Source organism: Rhamphochromis sp. 'chilingali', assembly GCF_963969265.1.
Source record: "Rhamphochromis sp. 'chilingali' genome assembly, chromosome: 7".
NCBI lineage: Eukaryota > Metazoa > Chordata > Actinopteri > Cichliformes > Cichlidae > Rhamphochromis > Rhamphochromis sp. 'chilingali'.
The window spans coordinates 23898641-23914555 of record NC_137934.1 but is presented as its reverse complement, the minus strand read 5'-3'; the positions used below and the strand labels follow the sequence as shown (position 1 = coordinate 23914555).

Genomic DNA, 15915 nt, shown 5'->3' with positions numbered 1-15915 from the left:
ACATCTTATTCTCTTATTTACACTTTGTTCCTCCATTGCATTTTCATTTCCATCTGAAATTAAAAAAAAAAAAAGTCAGCCACTTCCAGCAAACAAAAATGTGGTGTCTATTTCCGTCACGTCTTCGGTTTTAAAATCCACGCCGAGGATCTCTGTCTGATCAGGTAACAAGATAATACTTGATCTGCAGATCGAGTCGGGCTGTAACGTTTCACTTCAAACCTAAAACCAACCGTGCAATCCTCAGCATGTATGTTTAAAAAAAACAAAACAAAAAGCCACATTTTAAATAAGAATAATGCGTCAGCCCTTTTTATTCTTCCTTCTTATAAAACTCAGTCTAGCCTGTTCTGAAATGTGGTTTCTAATGTGAGTGTAAAGCTATCGATTCTTCTAACCTAGAAGGTCACTGAGGATAATTACCCAATCTTTTCCCGACAAGAGGCATCCTCTCCTGAAAAAGGAAAAAAAAAAAAAAAAAAAGCCCTTTCCTCATGGCGTCCACAAAGTTCTCCACGTTTCTGAGCAGACGTGGCGCTCCTGCACATCTGCTGATCTCAGAGGGAGGGGTTTCACCAGGCTTCGTTCCGCCTCCCCGACTTAGACAAGCTGGGCTTTGTTATGCATTTAATTCTAAGTGCAAGAGCAGCGCCTATGCTAAGGTCCTGTATTTTTCAGTTGTTGAGTGGCAGTATGACCACTTCCTGTGAAGAGTCCTTCAGTCCCCGTGAACTTCCAGGTTTTTTCCCTACAGTTTTCCTCGCTGGAAGAACGCCTGTTGACATAAAAAAAAGGTCATCAGTAGAAATGAAACAGGTGAACTCGGCCGTAAACCAAGAAAGAACAACAACTCGTACCTTAATGTAGTTTTTCAGGACTTTGACGTCAGGCTGCTGGAGAACCTGGCAGAGCTCCTGATGGATAAAAGAAAAGACAAACTGTTAGCAGGCTTTCTGACACACCCACCTGTCCAACGTCAAACACTAGGTAACGTTCAACCACAGTTCGTCCAAAGTACGGAGAGTCAGCAGGGTCAAACTATATATTACGATACCAACAAGAAACTATCAAGGGCGGGAAAAAAAATGCAAGAACAAAATTATTAAACATATTTAAATAAAGAAACACTTTGAAATGAATAAAACTGAACATAAATAAAGGAACACGTCTCGAGGTATTTTTGGACGTCAGGGTTTAAGCTTTTCTGACCTGTGAAATTTCCGGTGCCACCTGGAGTGATGGCAGGTACTCCTGCTGCAAGAACTGGATGAATTCGAGTCCCTGAAACAAAAACAGCACGTGTTCAAGTGGAAGCGCGGTGACACATAACAAAGCTTGGTCAACCACAAAAACACATTTTTACCCGTTTGAGATGAATCATCTTCAGTGTCAGAGCGCACTCCGACAGAACCTGAAAAAAAGAAAACAGTTGAGGCTTGTCACCAAAACGCGATTTTTCTTTTATTAAAGGTGGAATTAAAGAAACTCACCAGGACCGTCTGTGCATCTGACAGGTCAAAGGTCGGTTTGAGGGGAGCCAGGAAACAGGCTGGGACGATGTGTTTGTAGATAAAGTCGGGGAAGCCCACCATGCCGTCTTTACCTCCTGCAGAAGAAGAAGAGCTCAGAGTGAAGCTCACACCCTGTATTGACCAGCAGGGAGCGACAGAAAACGAGCTTCCTGCTCACAGGACACGACTTCCTGTCGAGGTCATGTTTCAGACTCACCCCACAGCTCCACCAGTTTGGTGAGGATGATGAAGCAGGTCTTCTGCGCGATGGGGTCGGGAAAGTCGACAGCGCCCTGAATGATGGTGAACACGATGCGCTCCATGTTTTCTGCCCCTGGAAACAAAACATTTAACTTTGGCCTGTTCTTTCATTTTAAGTATAATAAGAAAAAAATATTCTGGACCGTTTTCTCCTCTTGTTTCCTTTCCTCATTTGTTTCCTTCTTCCTACCATCTCTTTTTTTCCCTTCATTCCTTCCCTTCTTCCTTTCCTAATCCATTTTCTCTCCTTCCTTTTCCCTTCATTCCTTCTATGCTTCCTTTCCCTGAATGAGCCCTCCCCTGTGAGGTTCAGACCCTACTTCTGTGTCTACGTGTTTCTTGGCATGCTGAGTGGCGCTCACCCTGATTGGCCATCACCTCGTTCATCCCACTTCCTGCGATGGTCTGGATGAAGCTGAAGTAACTCCTCCTCAGCATCTGCTTCTCCAGTGCCGCTGTCTGGTCGTTCTCTTCTGCCGGGCGTGCCAGAACCTCGAAGATGGCAAGGACGAGGGGCATGAAGATCTGCTGCAGGAAGGGAGACACCTGCCGCTGCCGTGGCAACAGGAGAAGTTTGTTAAGGATGGCGAGTCAGAGTGTGCAGGAAGGTTTGGTGCTGGTTCAGCGGCGGCTTACCTTAAACTTGGCAGTGATCTGGCTGATGAGCGGGATGAACTCCTGTAGATCTTTGGCCTCGCAGTCCTTCAGCATGTGCTCTGAGGCAGCGGGGACGAAGGGCAGCACCTCCTCCTCCATGCAGATGATCATGCGGTGCAGGAACGAGCGGACGGAGCTGCGCAGCACGCTCCGTTGCACGGGGCAGCTGAGTGCGGGCAGGAAGGCCTGCAGGCAGTCCCGGTACACCTCGGTGCAGCCACACTGCTTCACTGTCTGCTTGTTGCTGAAAGCTTTGCTGGTCCGGCTGAAATGCCACAGACGGTGGCGAGGTGAGTAGCACGCCGTGGCGATGGACAGAATAATAAATAAATAGATCGTTGATGGATTCTTACCTGGCGAAGCCGACGGCGTGACTCAGGCAGTCGGCGAGGGCGGTCTGACGCTCCTCCTCAGTCTCCTGGGGGAGTTTGGTGAGTAGCAGGCGGAAGGCGTCCATCAGCGGTGTCAGCAGGCTCCTCATCAGTGCCTGCTTCCTCTCCACAGGGCTCTCGCTGTTGACGATGAGGATGCCGGCTGCCTCAAACATAAAGAGCTGGTCGTCGCTGGTCAGGAGTGCCGGGAAACCGTTTTCCTAGACAGAGAAATGCATGAGTTAGTATAGGAGGAGGAAACAGCAAGAAGAGGCGGTGTTGTGATACTCACAGGTGGAGTGAGCTCCAGCAGGTCCTGAATCCTCGTCAGGATGTCCTCGACGAAGGCATTCATGTGTTTACTGCCAACAGAGAGCGGTAAACGAACACTGGGTTTTAAAGTCAACTGAGCGTATTTTCAATCATTCGTATGTTCTTTCTTAAATCAGACTCTTCGTTCATGGATTCATTAACTACATTAGATTCACATCCGACTGTAATGAGTGTCATTCTATATTTCTGTCATGGAGCAGCCTGAGCAGACGCCTCGGGGCCTTAAGGCCTCACTGAGGGGGCCTCCTGGTCAGATCCACCTCACTCTGCCTTCCAGATTGAGGCTAAGTTCCTTAGCATCATTCTTTCTACTCATGACCACAGCGGAGGTTAGAAATCTTAATAAATAAACAGCTGAGAGCCACACCAGTGAAAGCTGGAGGTCAAAACCTGATAAAGCCGACAGATCGAAACCGTCATCATAAACCACTGAAACCGACTCCAGCCTGAGTTATGAACAGGTTCAGCATCAGAGGGCAACTTGCTCACACGTTTCATGTCTTTTTTGTCTTTGTGGTAATATAGAAAGAAAAAGAATCATCTGATTTCAAAAGACTAAATATTACAAATTATCTTTTAAAAACATGGCTAGACATGTAGTTTTACAAAAGTTTGCACATGTTCAGTGCGTCCCCCTCCGGACGCTGTCGTCCACACGACAATAAAACTCGTCCCAAATGTTTGTGATGTGTGGACTCACCACTGCTGTTAATCTACCTGCTGGCAACCACAAGAAACTCACAAATCTGATCTAACAGTTTGTGTTTCCATGGCTACTGTGAACGAAACGACAGCTGTAGTTTCTGTTTTATTACGTTAAAAAGAAGCTGGTACAGCTCAAAGAGTTTATGAAACAATATTTTCTCAGGTTGTAGTTTTGCTGTTTTCTGTGTAAACATCACATTTTGTTGTGGTGGAGTTATTCTTGGTGTAGCGCACACTTGTGAAGCCTGTTGCCGCATCAACGGCATCACATGGCTTCCAATGGCAACGGCTTGCCATTGGAAACTGAAACATGTGATATTGTGCAGCAAGTGAAGCTGGACTCACTGTAGGGTTTTGATGAATCTGGAGAACAGGTAGGCCACCCTGCTGCGGACCTTCGGGCTGTTGTGTCTCAAGCCTCGCTGGTCCAGGAACGCCATCAGCACGCCAGGAATGTGCTGTGGCTCCACGATAAAGAACTTGTCGTATCGCACAACCGTTTCAAAGAACTCCAGAGCGACGGAGGTGTGCTGGTAGCTGCTGACACCGCAGGAAACCAGCTAAGGGTTCAAAAAGAAAACGCGTTTAAAATTTTGCCGCACAGGCGCCGAACCACAGCCGAGCGGTCATGTGACTCACCGTCCTCATCATGTCCTGCAGGGCGCTCGTCTTGGCCGTGTCTCCAGAGAAGTGGGCACCATGCGCCGCCGGTAAGGCCTCACCCAGCATGTAGAGCAGCCTGATGGCGACCTCCACCTCCATGAAGGGTGCTGTCTGCCAGTTCCTAAGAGGAGATATTACAGCTGAAACATGGCAGCTGCGTTTTTCCCACCTCTCTAAACAAATCAAAACATTTCTTACTGCATCGTGTTGGTGAAGACGCGGCGGACGGCTTCCAGCAGCAGCTCCGGTGAAACCTGAGCGAGTCGATCCAAAAGCATCTTCAGCTGCTTCCTGTACTCCACAAACATCGCCTCGTCCTCGCCCTGAGAAACAACAACAGCAGGTGTAATGCCTGCCGCTCTGCCCCGCCCTCACAGAGGAAGAAACAGAAACTCACCTCGTTCTCAAAGTTGTACTCGTCATCGTACGTGAGTTTTTTCATTACAGCGAGCATGATGGCCTATGGTGACAGCGAGAAAACTTTTTAATGATTTGCCCTCAGATAAAGACGTGAGAATGCACTGAGCGCGCTCAGAGACTCACCTCGATGTTCGCTTTCTGCTGGTCCGTCAGCTGAGGAAGCTATGAACAGAAAACAACCTCAGAACATTTTAAACCACTGCTGTGAGATCCGAAGGTCCCTAATTTTTAACATGTTCTCACTTTTAAACTTGTTCCTAAAAGTTAGAAAAGCTGCCCGGGCCTCAGAAGCCTCACCTGTTTGAGGACGTGCAGGTACTCGTAGCAGAAGCCCACGATGTTTGCCGAGATGTCGTCATCCTCGTGCACCAGCAGCTGCACCAGCAGAGGCACTTTGGCCTCCACGGCCTGCAGCGTCTCCGCTGCGTCCTTCACGTTGCCGGTTTTCGCCAGCTTGGTCCAGCTCAGCACCAGACTCTGACCCATGCCGTTCACCAGCCGTGAGAACTTGGCCAGGAAGTCCACATCCTCCTCCTAAAGGGGACAGGAAGAGGAAACATAAACATGAAGCTGTAACGGAAACACATTCTGCAGGAACAGTTCAGCGCTGCAAACTTAAGAAAACAAAATCAATTTTTAAACTGATACATGTTTAACGAACCAGCTGTCAGACCACAAACACCAAATCCTCCTTTCATAAACACTGAGTTTTTGTAGAACTGAGGCCTCAGTGTTGCTGCTTTTTTCCTTTAAGTAAAATATTCTTGTGTTAAACGATGATCTACAGCAGCTATTCTTCACTTGGTGTCTTTTGATTAGCTCTGGACAGGCTGTGAACAACGATGATGGATGGACAATGGAAATGTTTCATGTTTACATTTAAGTCACAGCTGGAAATATTTATAAAAACAGCAGAACGGTGCTTTAAGTCACTGTCAGACATTTTCAGGACCCTCGTGAGCCTCTGTGGCTGTGATGGGCGTGTTCCTTGTATCCATGGTAACTCTAACCTGCTCCACGTTGAAGAAGCCTGCTGACTGTAGCACTTGGCACAGAGACTCTACCAGCTTGGTTTTGTCCACTGGATCCATTCCCTTGTTGACGATTTCAAACAGGCAGTCGCAGGCCTCCTCCCTCAGCTCCTCCATGGACATCTGGCTCAGCAGCAGGTTCACGAACCTGAAAACACAAAAACAGGTGAGACGTGATGGCCAAGGGTCAGAAATCATGTATACGACGCCTCTCCCCGTGCTTGTTCTGACCTGTCATTGGCGATGAGGTTGAGGTCGATCCAGGACACGTAGGCTCCGACCACCTCCAAGCACTGACAGGTGAGCTCGGGGTGGGACTGCTGGTACGTCTGCAGGATCTGGAACCAGGACTCCACCAGGCTGGGGATGCTCTGCTCCCTCATGCTGTCTTTGATCAGCGTGTTCCTGCGAGTCTCCTGCAGGAATACATGCAGCGAAATCATCACCAAAGCTACAAACGCTTCCTATGACACATTTCCTGTTGGGTCATGTGACCACTCTTCCTTAGAAACCAGTCTGTTTTTGTGAGTAACGTGTGGGCCAGAGCTCTGCGGGTTTCCTTTCCTGCAGAGGCTTCTTCCTCCCACATCAGCCTGCTCTCCTTCTCTAACTCAGCAACAAATATAAAACACCACCAAAAGTTTTCCCATCATGATCCGCTTTCTGACCTCCGGCGTGTGCAGGATGTCTCTGTCCACCACCTCGGCATCGATGGCCATCAGTGTCCTCAGGTAGATGTCGACTCCGTGGGGGTTCAGACCCACCAGGGACAGGATGTCGAAGAAGAACTTGGGCCACAGAGTCATGTACTCCATGACGAAGGTGAGGGCGAACACCTGTGCTGCCTTGTTCCTGATGAAGGCCTTCTCGGGCTGAGTGTTCATCAGCTGCGGGGAAGAGGAAGAGACGAAAGACGTGACAGCGAGTCTGTGAGGAGATGTGAGCGAGGCTCAAATCTGCACCACTAAAACAGTGAAAATTACTGTGATGTTTAAACTGGCACAAAGTTGTGACATACCTGAAACTGGAGCCACTTCATTAGAGTCTCTCTGATGAGCTGCTGCTGAACAGCACTCAAACTGCAATGTCTGTAATACACACACACACACGCGCACACACACACACACACACACACACACACGCACACACACACACACGCACACACACGCACACACACGCACACACGCACACACACGCACACACACACACGTGAGAGCAGCTCCAGCAGGTAATACTCATCATGTGATCACGTGTGAAGAAGCTTCTTTCTCACCTGAACTTGATCTGATGCTCCAAGACTTGGAAGCAGAAGAATTTGACGTGGTCATCACTGAAACACAGAAATGCATTTAACAGCTGCAGGTACGACTCTAACACACCTGTGGTGTGTGGGCGGGGCACTCACCTGTAAATCCCTTTGGCGAGAGCCTCAGCACAAACCTCCCAAGCGTCCTGAGACTCCTTCAGCTGCTCGAAGTAAGCGATAGCCTGGAAATACACAGAAGGGCGACATCAATGACATCACCAGCTATTGCTCTACTCAAGCAGCTCTCACACCTCCTCCTCTCCTGCACCTTTACATCCGCAGAGGGTTTACTGGTGCTGATGTCAGGTTTTAATCTGAGTGTGCTCTGCTTATCTTGTTTCTATTGGACGCTGATGGAGCTCCAGATGTTTTTTTAGCAGGCCAGTTCAGCACCTGAACGCTGTCTTTAACTAAGAAGTCGTGTTTCTGGAAGCTCTGCACCGTGTGGTTTGTGTCTCATCTTTGAAACGGAGCAACAGAAGTGTCTTCAGCGTGTTTAAGTATGACTAAATGCAGTTTTGTACCAGCTCAAACACAAACACAGTGAGAAAAGACCTGTAAACATCTGCAGGATGAAGTGAAAGTGGCAGATAATCTGTCAGGCTGGCCGGATGCATTCATGGTGCAGAGCATCCTCGTTCTCTAGCAGAGATTTAAACCTGATCTCGTGATTATTCCTCCAGATCCTCTGAACAACCTGAAGCTTCAGTACCCAGACTCTTCCTTCACTCCACTGATTAACCTCATTTTTGCTGCGTTACTTCTGTTAAAGTACCCGTGACATTGAGTAAGATTTACTACTTTCAGCTCCTGACGTGTCATCTTTGAACCATTTTCAACTCATGCATCTGTAAACCCATCCTGCTTGATTTTTGTGACTGTTTTGGGTGTGTGGGTGGGGGGTATCAGTGGCGATGTGTGGTAGTGCCTCACCCTCTGCCTGTAGCGGGCATCGGCGTTCGGGTTGAGCCCCAGCAGGGCCTGCTCGTCCATGACTACAGCGACAGACTGGCAGGCCATTCGTGGGTTAGCTTTCCTCCAAGGCCAGTTCACTCCTCTCTGCTGCTGCCGGCCAGAACTCTCTCATCTGCAGCAAGGAAAGAGACGATTGTCACAGCACAGGTTAGTGAGATTGAAGCAGATTAATTAGATGATTTAAGGGCAGTTACAGGTTTCAGGTGTCATTTGTTCAGGTAAACTGTTTCAGCAGAAGCCAAAGAAACACGATCAGCTTTAGAGTTATTAAGGTTACAGTTAAAGAAGCACAAGAGACTTATTTTTAGTGAATAATCAGAAATCCCAGGAAAACATACAGACTCCATTAAATAAAAAGTGAATGGACTCCATTAAAAAAAAAAACAAAAAAAAAACCACACATCACATTTAGTTAAAAACTCTGTTTTTCATCTCTTGCTCCCATCCTAGTGCCGTTAAAGTTTTATTTATTTTAATTTGTCCTTCCTTTCCTTCATCCTACTTTAGTTATATTCCCTCATTCATATCCTACTTCCTTCCTTCTCCCCTTGATTCCTCCATTTTAAAAACTCTTCCTCTTCCTTTTCTGCCTCTTCTTGCTTATTTCTATCCCTTTTCTTAATCTTGTCCGTTGTTCTTTCCTTTGTGTACTTAAGACTTGTTGTTGCTGTTTGTAAATACAAATGTAATGAATAAAAGACTCAAAGTATGTGACTGATGTTGTCAGATAAAAGTAATAACTCAAAAAGAAAGGCTCCAGAGATGTGGCTCTTTCCAAAGGCCATTCCCTTTTTATCAGATTAGTGGAAATTTGATTCTGCACTGTAGTGATGATAAACACATCAGATCTAGGTTGTAGTTTCAGTGAAACATGTGAGCAAGGGTGGGATGATTAAGTTGATTATTAACACAGCTGGATAAACAGGGCGCCTCTCTACCAAACTCCATTCACTTTTTATTATATTTCAATAAAGAAAGGTTTGGGTGCTCTTCTTAACCTTATTAGCTTCGTTTTTTTTTAATTCACCAAGTACGTGGTCGAGTAGGTGTACACTGCTGTACAGTAATAACACATGGGTAATCTGCTGTAGAAAACGGGCATTTCTCTACCAGACTCCATTCACTTTTGGCCCAATTTAGAGAATTTGTCCAGCGTTCTTATAAAACCAGATGTAATCAAAATTACAGACTGAATTACGTTGGCTATGTACTATGACAGGTAAATAGGTGTCCAGCTGATAGTCAGTCCAGGTGAGCTGGCAGTGCTCTTGCCCGCAGTGACAGCTCGGGTGGCGTTTGTGGACGACGGAGACCGAGGGTGATGCAACACGGGGCCAATACTCCAGCCTCCATGTTTACACCGAAACACCACCCACAGCACACGGTCTCATCTCTACCGAACACCTGAGCCCCAGGCGGATATCTCCATGTCGCAGCTCCTGGATGAAGCCCACCTTCGTCAGTTAGCTCCGAGCTAACACCTTCACATCGGAACAAACTAGCTGCTAACGCCAGCTAGCCTGCTAGCCGCTGAACTCGCGGGCGGGCGGAGGGCGCTCCTCGCATGGTTGAAACTCAACCAAACCCCGCCGACTTCACCCGAAGGTGTTTAATTAGATCGGCTGTGACGGTGCGGGGGAGCGGATGGAGCCGAGGGAGGTTCTTCCCCGGTTTATGACGGCCCGGTGAGGCTACCTGCCCGCGGCTCCGCGAGCTCCACAGCAACTTAAGCCTCACGCAAAAAAACTCAGCAAGCCTCAGCCCCGTTTGCAGTTCACAGACAGAGCTCAGAGGGGAGAAGAAGAATGGGATCCTACCTTAATGAAACCGTCCTCCTCCGGTGGTTCTTCTCCGTCAGCGCCTTACAGAGCCGCCGGGAGTACCACTGCACGAAGCGTGTCCGCGCACGATCACTTCCGGCTCACCGCGCGTGACCCGGAAGAGGGTCCGCCGTCACTGCGTCAGCAAAACGTGCACATTTTTTTAATTATTTATTTTTTTAATGATCTTTATCAAAAACAAACTGTTGTTGTTACGGTTGAGCATTACTACAAGATAAAAAAAGAACTGAAAAAGAAAAGTGAAAGAAAGAAAGAAAGAAAGAAAGAAAGAAAGAAAGAAAGAAAGAAAGAGCAATGTAAAATCTGAGAGTATAGGCATAGACCATGAGAATAAAAAGGGAAATCACGATCCACATCTCAAATAGAGAGGCCTCCTTTGAACATAAACTGAACTTATTGAATAGTACAACAAGTTTACAGGCTTTCTTGTCATTTACATGTTTTAGCAACTTACTCAAGAGTTTAAGATCATTCAGCCATCTGTTTATACATGGTTTAGCTTTGAAATGTCTGCATTTGTGAATAAAAATGTTTCCCAGTAACAAGACAGTCCTAATCACGAAGTCTAAATTGGGTTCTCAGCAAGCATCCCAAGTTTAACTACAGTTACCGTCAAATGTGCTAATTGAATTCCCCTCGGCTGTAGCCAGCTCCACGCATCAATTCAAAAGGAGTGGACTGAGAAAAACAAGTGATCCAACAAGTGAACCCTAACTCTAATTTTGAACATTTCATTAGCATTTTAATTCCTCTGTTTGTGCAATCTTTTCTTGATTTTTTAATTTTATTTATTTATGTATTTTTTCAGTGAAGCTGTCAGACTGCAGAGAAGCTTCAGACTGAATTTTGGCTGGATTTAATTCTGAGGTTAAAAGTTAAAGTTCAGCTGGAACTGTCATTTTCTCTGTCTTACACAGCCTTTGCTTCATTAGATCAGTAGATTCATTGACATGGAGATGTTGAATCAAGACCGCTTTATTTATTTTAAATCAGGCATACAAAAGGCTAAAAGGTGACAATAACAGGACAGAAAACACAGTAGGCCCTTTGTGTTGTTCCTGAGGTCACAGATTTAACATCTAGTTTGTTTTCTTTAATGAAAGTCACAAGATGGGTTCAGTATGGGAAAGATGAACTTTTATAGGCAAGCACATAGACCATGATTACTAGATCTGTTTCTTATGAAGTCAAAAGACACTAAAGAATACATTTACCAAGATAATACATTCTTCTTCTTGTTTTTTTTCTTCTTCTTCTTCTTTTAATTATACAAGGTTAAAGATTCCATGAGTATGTGAACACCTGTAACCGTGTGATGACAATAATCATGCCACAGGAAGAAAGAGTGCACACTTTACTTTGAATTTAAGAGTTCAGATCACAGCTTTACAGCAGGTAAACATCTGAAGGAGCATGTGGAACAGATGTGCTCCCTCAGACAGCACATGACAGGACACAGCTGACAGCTGATTCTCCCACACTCAGGCATCCAATCAGAGTGTGACATAATAAATCAATACTCAAGAGTGATCGACTCTCATATTGATCATATCAGTGTGGAGCTCTCTTTCTTCAGCTCCACCTGCTTGCAGTGGAAAAACCATCTTGGTCAAACTCTTTATTTTGTAACATTTTTGTGGTCTTAAAACAGTATTTCTAAACGGGGATTGAACCACGAGCCTGTTTTCTCCTCCGTGCTTTGATGTGCTGACTGAAGACTCGTCCTGCTGTTCATTAAACAGCAGGAAGCCTGATCTTTCTTATAAGGATATAGGGATAAGCACTATATCTTTCTATTTAAGATATAGACAGATATATGTAAACATACATCTGTGTGTTTGATGTCCAGTGTTCATGATTATTCTGGTAAAACGCTGCAGGATTATAAAGAGGATATATTTCAAATAAAGAAATCACTTGTATTATAATCAGTCCAGAGCTTCCTGCCATTTAACCCTCCTTCATTAAAAACAGATTTTAGCCTCAGAATGAAGTCATACCATCGCTGACACAGATTGTTTGACAGATGTTTGACAGATTATGGGTCAATAACTTATCTTCTTCGGTTTCTGGGGGGAACTCAACTCGGACGGCACCTCTATGAAACTTCCGCCCTCCATTTGACGTGCGCATGCTCCGCCCTGCTGCTTCCTCTTTTACTGTGGCAGTGAGCGAGAGGCACCATGAAGGCGTCCGGCACAGTACGTAAACCGTAAATTTACACTTTTTCACTCTTCACACGCGGCTTCCAACAGCACATTTAATAAAATAACGTCTAGTTTGAGGGGCTCGTGCAGAGCTATTTCCATAAAGTGCGACTTAAAGCGGCAATTTGAGTCTTTTCACCCCGGTGCGTTCGCGTCTACAACATGGCGTCAGCACCATGTGGACTGGGCTCAAACTGAGGGCTGCAGCCGGAGAGAGTGCGAGCTCTGACGCCTTCACTGAGAAAATGAGCTCGGCTTAAGGTGTGGAAAGCGGTCCAGCAGTAGCACTGATCATATTTAATCTGATTTAATTTCAGCGCAGCTTGATTTGCGCTAGTAGAAGCTAACGTTAGCAGCTAATGTGAGTTCATCTCTGACCCGAGCTATCGGCGTGCTTTTTAACCAGGCATAGTGAGCCGGTTTTTTAGTAGGAACTGTAGTTTTTAATCATTGTTTTATAAATATCTGGACTTTATGGAGCTTTTTTTTTTTTTTTTTAAAGTCTTAAACAGTTTTTTTTTGTAGAATCGCTGCTTTTTCAAAGCGAGTGCGGTCAGTGAATGAGTACCGTAAAAACTCCTCCAGCTCACAGCAGTTATTCTCCACTGTAGGCCAGAACTGGAGTTGATATAAAGTGTTCAGAAACAGACACAAAGGCTTGGCAGCACAAACTGAAACACGGACTCAATGAACTGCCTTTAATCCGTATAGAAAGCACTGAATGGAGCGGCTGCAGAACCTCTTTTTAAAAAAAGCCCAATTTAAGGTTTTCTCCAGATACTCAATAATTCAGTGGCAGGTGTGTGCACACCTGTGGTGGTGATAGAAATAGGAAATGCTAAGAAAGATTTCGGCTAATGATGACAGCAAAAAAAACCCAACCTAACCCCGAGGAAGTATAAGATAAAAGGAAACCGTTATGGATTCTTGTTTTTAATAGAAAAACACAAATTTTTAGAGGATTGCGTTATTTGTAGTTTAAAATATAATTGTTCAAAAAAGCTTTAAGATATCAATAAAAACTGAAGTCATTTTAAAGTTTTGTTTTTGTTTTTTAGCCAAAATGCCACTACACACACCTCAGATCCGTCAGTTTAATGATAATTTAATCATGTTTGAATGTTTGTGGTAAGAAAATGAAACTGTTATTTTATTATTAGTTTGTTTTTGGTGATGTTTAAGTGAGCAATGTTATTTGTAGCTTGTGTGTCATTTGTGATGTCTCCGTACGCACCCAAACCCAAAGGTCACGCCGTTTTCGTGGCGTGATTTTGTCTGGCGTGCGAACAGGAACTTGGTCCTTGTCGCCTTTCTCTGCTGCTGTCGTGCCTCTGAAAGTGAATTCAGGGATCAACATGTCCTATTGTTGTCTCGCTGTTGTTGCTTTGATCATTTTACCTACATGTGACGCATCTTCATTTTCTTCCCACAGCTTAGGGAGTATAAGGTCATTGGGCGTCTGCTGCCCTCGGCTAAGAACCCCGCCCCCCCTCTCTACCGGATGAGGATCTTCGCCCCGAACCACATCGTAGCCAAGTCTCGCTTCTGGTACTTTGTCTCTCAGCTGAGGAAGATGAAGAAGGCATCCGGAGAGATCGTCTACTGCGGCCTGGTGAGTCTCTGTTTAACCCTCATTTCTTTTTTCCTTGTTAGCGACTCTGACATCGTCTAATGGCTCGTCGTGTTTTCCGGTCAGGTCAACGAGAAGACGCCTCTGAAGGTGAAGAACTTCGGCATCTGGCTGCGCTACGACTCCCGCAGCGGCACCCACAACATGTACAGAGAGTACAGGGACCTCACCACATCTGGAGCCGTCACTCAGTGCTGTGAGTACTAACAGCGGGCCAACGAGGCGCCGTTAGAAACTGGTTTTAGAAATCAGACGAATTTACCTGGATCACGGTGAGAATGAGGTTTGGATCTGCTTGGTTTACGGTTAATCCCAAAAGTGGGGATTCTGTTTTTCACAGCAGCAAAATATTAAAGATGATTTCAGATTTTGACCTTTTGTCGTGTTTTCATGAGAAATGGGGAGCTGGCTTTGTGCTTTCCTGGCAGATATATTGATCGTTGTGTTTTTGTCAGGAAAAAAGTTTGCTGATGAAAACTTGGAAATGTTTTCGCCAGTAAAATTAACGACGGTCAGCGTGCAGCCAGATTAAATTTTTCTGACTTGTTCTTCATTGTGAGGATTTCTCTGCTAAGGACGCGCCGATGGAAACCTCGGACAGTAAATCTGCAGAATCATTTCCGTTTTGTAGTTTCATGGCATCTGAGCGTGCTCCTGCAGTTTCTCCACGGTTTTAAGGACCTCCTGGCTCCAACGTCCAGCTGAGCTCGCACGAGCGCTCTGAAGCGCCTGTTCACTGGTTTTTGTTTGAGCTGCTAAACCCAGCTGTGTGTCAGCGCTGTGGTGTGTTTGGTCTGAGCTGACAGCTGGTGGTCAAACACCTGAGTGTGGACGTAACTCCTGCCTCTAAGGAGGTTTTAGGCTTAATGATGAATTAATGTCATCATCTGGATTATTTAACAGGATTAATTTAAACATCTAAAATTACTGAACTATTATTGTTCCATCACTGATGCCGTTTCCTCCAGCGTCTGATCAATGATCTCTAACGAGCAGGAAGGCGAGCATTTCGCTCACATCTGAATCTAAAAATTGAACCTTAGTAGAAACGAAGAGCAGCAGGTGACGTCTGAGCGTTTTTAGGGTTTAATTTTTATCTAAACCCTAAAAACCCTTAATTTTGCAGGGCGTGGAAGATTTTATCAACAGATGTCTGCACAGAGCGGCTGCTTCCTGTTTGTTAAGCTCTGCCTCCTAACCTCTCTTTCAGATCGTGACATGGGAGCTCGCCATCGTGCTCGTGCCCACTCAATCCAGATCATGAAGGTGCAGGTGATCGCCGCCAACAAGTGTCGCAGACCCGCCATCAAGCAGTTCCACGTAAGTCTTCCTCTCGCTGCCCTCCCTCATCAGGAGGCGGGACTCTCTCTGGGCTGCTGCCACCATTGTCAGCTCCAGCTTGAAAACCCGCCACACCAATGGCCAGATTCCTCTTCCAGGTTTCGAGTCTCCATCTTTAAACCTGGCGGTCATGAAGCTGGCGACAGACAACCGTTAGCGCCTTTGTTTGGCGCTTTAACGTCTGATCGTGTGACTTTTGTGTTTCCCTGCAGGACTCCAAGATCAGGTTCCCCCTGCCCCACCGGGTCCTGCGCCGCCAGCACAAACCCCGCTTCACCACCAAGAGACCAAACACCTTCTACTAAAAACAGCTGTATTTGTTTTTGTGCGGGAAATAATAAACGAATCGACCGAACAGCCGACGCCTCGTCTCTGTCTCCATCTTACTGTCACACAAACATCAAACGCTGAGCTGCCGGCGCTCAGTCCTCACATCACATTTAACCGTATTATGCCATTTGTATCATATTTGCTACATGAGTGTCTGAGAGCTCATCAACATGATCAATACTTGACATAATTTCAAAATGTTATGGACAAAACCTTTTTGGGGGTCTAAATTTCACATTCTTGTTAACAAAAAGTTGCCCAAAACACCCACTGTATCAACTGTGATGCAAAAAAAATCTAACAAAATATATCTTAAACAACATGATATTGCAA

At 45.7% G+C, this 15915-nt stretch overlaps 2 protein-coding genes across 2 annotated transcripts; one reads left to right on the top strand and one right to left on the bottom strand.

The window, feature by feature from the left end:
• Positions 1 to 255: 255 nt before the first annotated feature.
• xpot (exportin, tRNA (nuclear export receptor for tRNAs)) lies at positions 256 to 10164 on the bottom strand. Its single transcript, XM_080886134.1, has 24 exons — positions 10051 to 10164; positions 8192 to 8345; positions 7358 to 7440; positions 7226 to 7282; positions 6971 to 7040; positions 6621 to 6839; positions 6184 to 6368; positions 5932 to 6100; positions 5219 to 5455; positions 5045 to 5083; positions 4899 to 4961; positions 4700 to 4824; positions 4478 to 4622; positions 4184 to 4398; positions 3093 to 3162; positions 2783 to 3021; positions 2409 to 2694; positions 2135 to 2324; positions 1729 to 1845; positions 1491 to 1606; positions 1364 to 1411; positions 1210 to 1281; positions 858 to 914; positions 256 to 775 (listed from the first exon to the last, which is right to left on the bottom strand). The coding sequence occupies exons 2-24, from the start codon at positions 8276 to 8278 to the stop codon at positions 749 to 751; spliced, it is 2916 nt and encodes a 971-aa protein (XP_080742260.1). The 5' UTR covers positions 8279 to 8345; positions 10051 to 10164; the 3' UTR covers positions 256 to 748.
• Positions 10165 to 12153: 1989 nt separating this feature from the next.
• Positions 12154 to 15607, top strand: rpl18a (ribosomal protein L18a). The gene is made up of 5 exons (XM_080887278.1): positions 12154 to 12275; positions 13714 to 13893; positions 13978 to 14107; positions 15122 to 15231; positions 15465 to 15607. The coding sequence occupies exons 1-5, from the start codon at positions 12258 to 12260 to the stop codon at positions 15555 to 15557; spliced, it is 531 nt and encodes a 176-aa protein (XP_080743404.1). The 5' UTR covers positions 12154 to 12257; the 3' UTR covers positions 15558 to 15607.
• The last annotated feature ends 308 nt before the right edge of the window (positions 15608 to 15915 follow it).

Coding starts and splice junctions, on each gene's coding strand:
- rpl18a (XM_080887278.1), top strand. Junction 14,108..15,121: donor TGGAGCCGTCACTCAGTGCT/GTGAGTACTAAC, acceptor CCTCTCTTTCAG/ATCGTGACATGGGAGCTCGC. Junction 15,232..15,464: donor CCGCCATCAAGCAGTTCCAC/GTAAGTCTTCCT, acceptor GTTTCCCTGCAG/GACTCCAAGATCAGGTTCCC.
- xpot (XM_080886134.1), bottom strand. CDS start 8,278: ATGGCCTGCCAGTCTGTCGCTGTAGTCATGGACGAGCAGGCCCTGCTG. Junction 3,022..3,092: donor TGCTGGAGCTCACTCCACCT/GTGAGTATCACA, acceptor TTCTCTGTCTAG/GAAAACGGTTTCCCGGCACT. Junction 1,846..2,134: donor CGAGGTGATGGCCAATCAGG/GTGAGCGCCACT, acceptor TTTTGTTTCCAG/GGGCAGAAAACATGGAGCGC.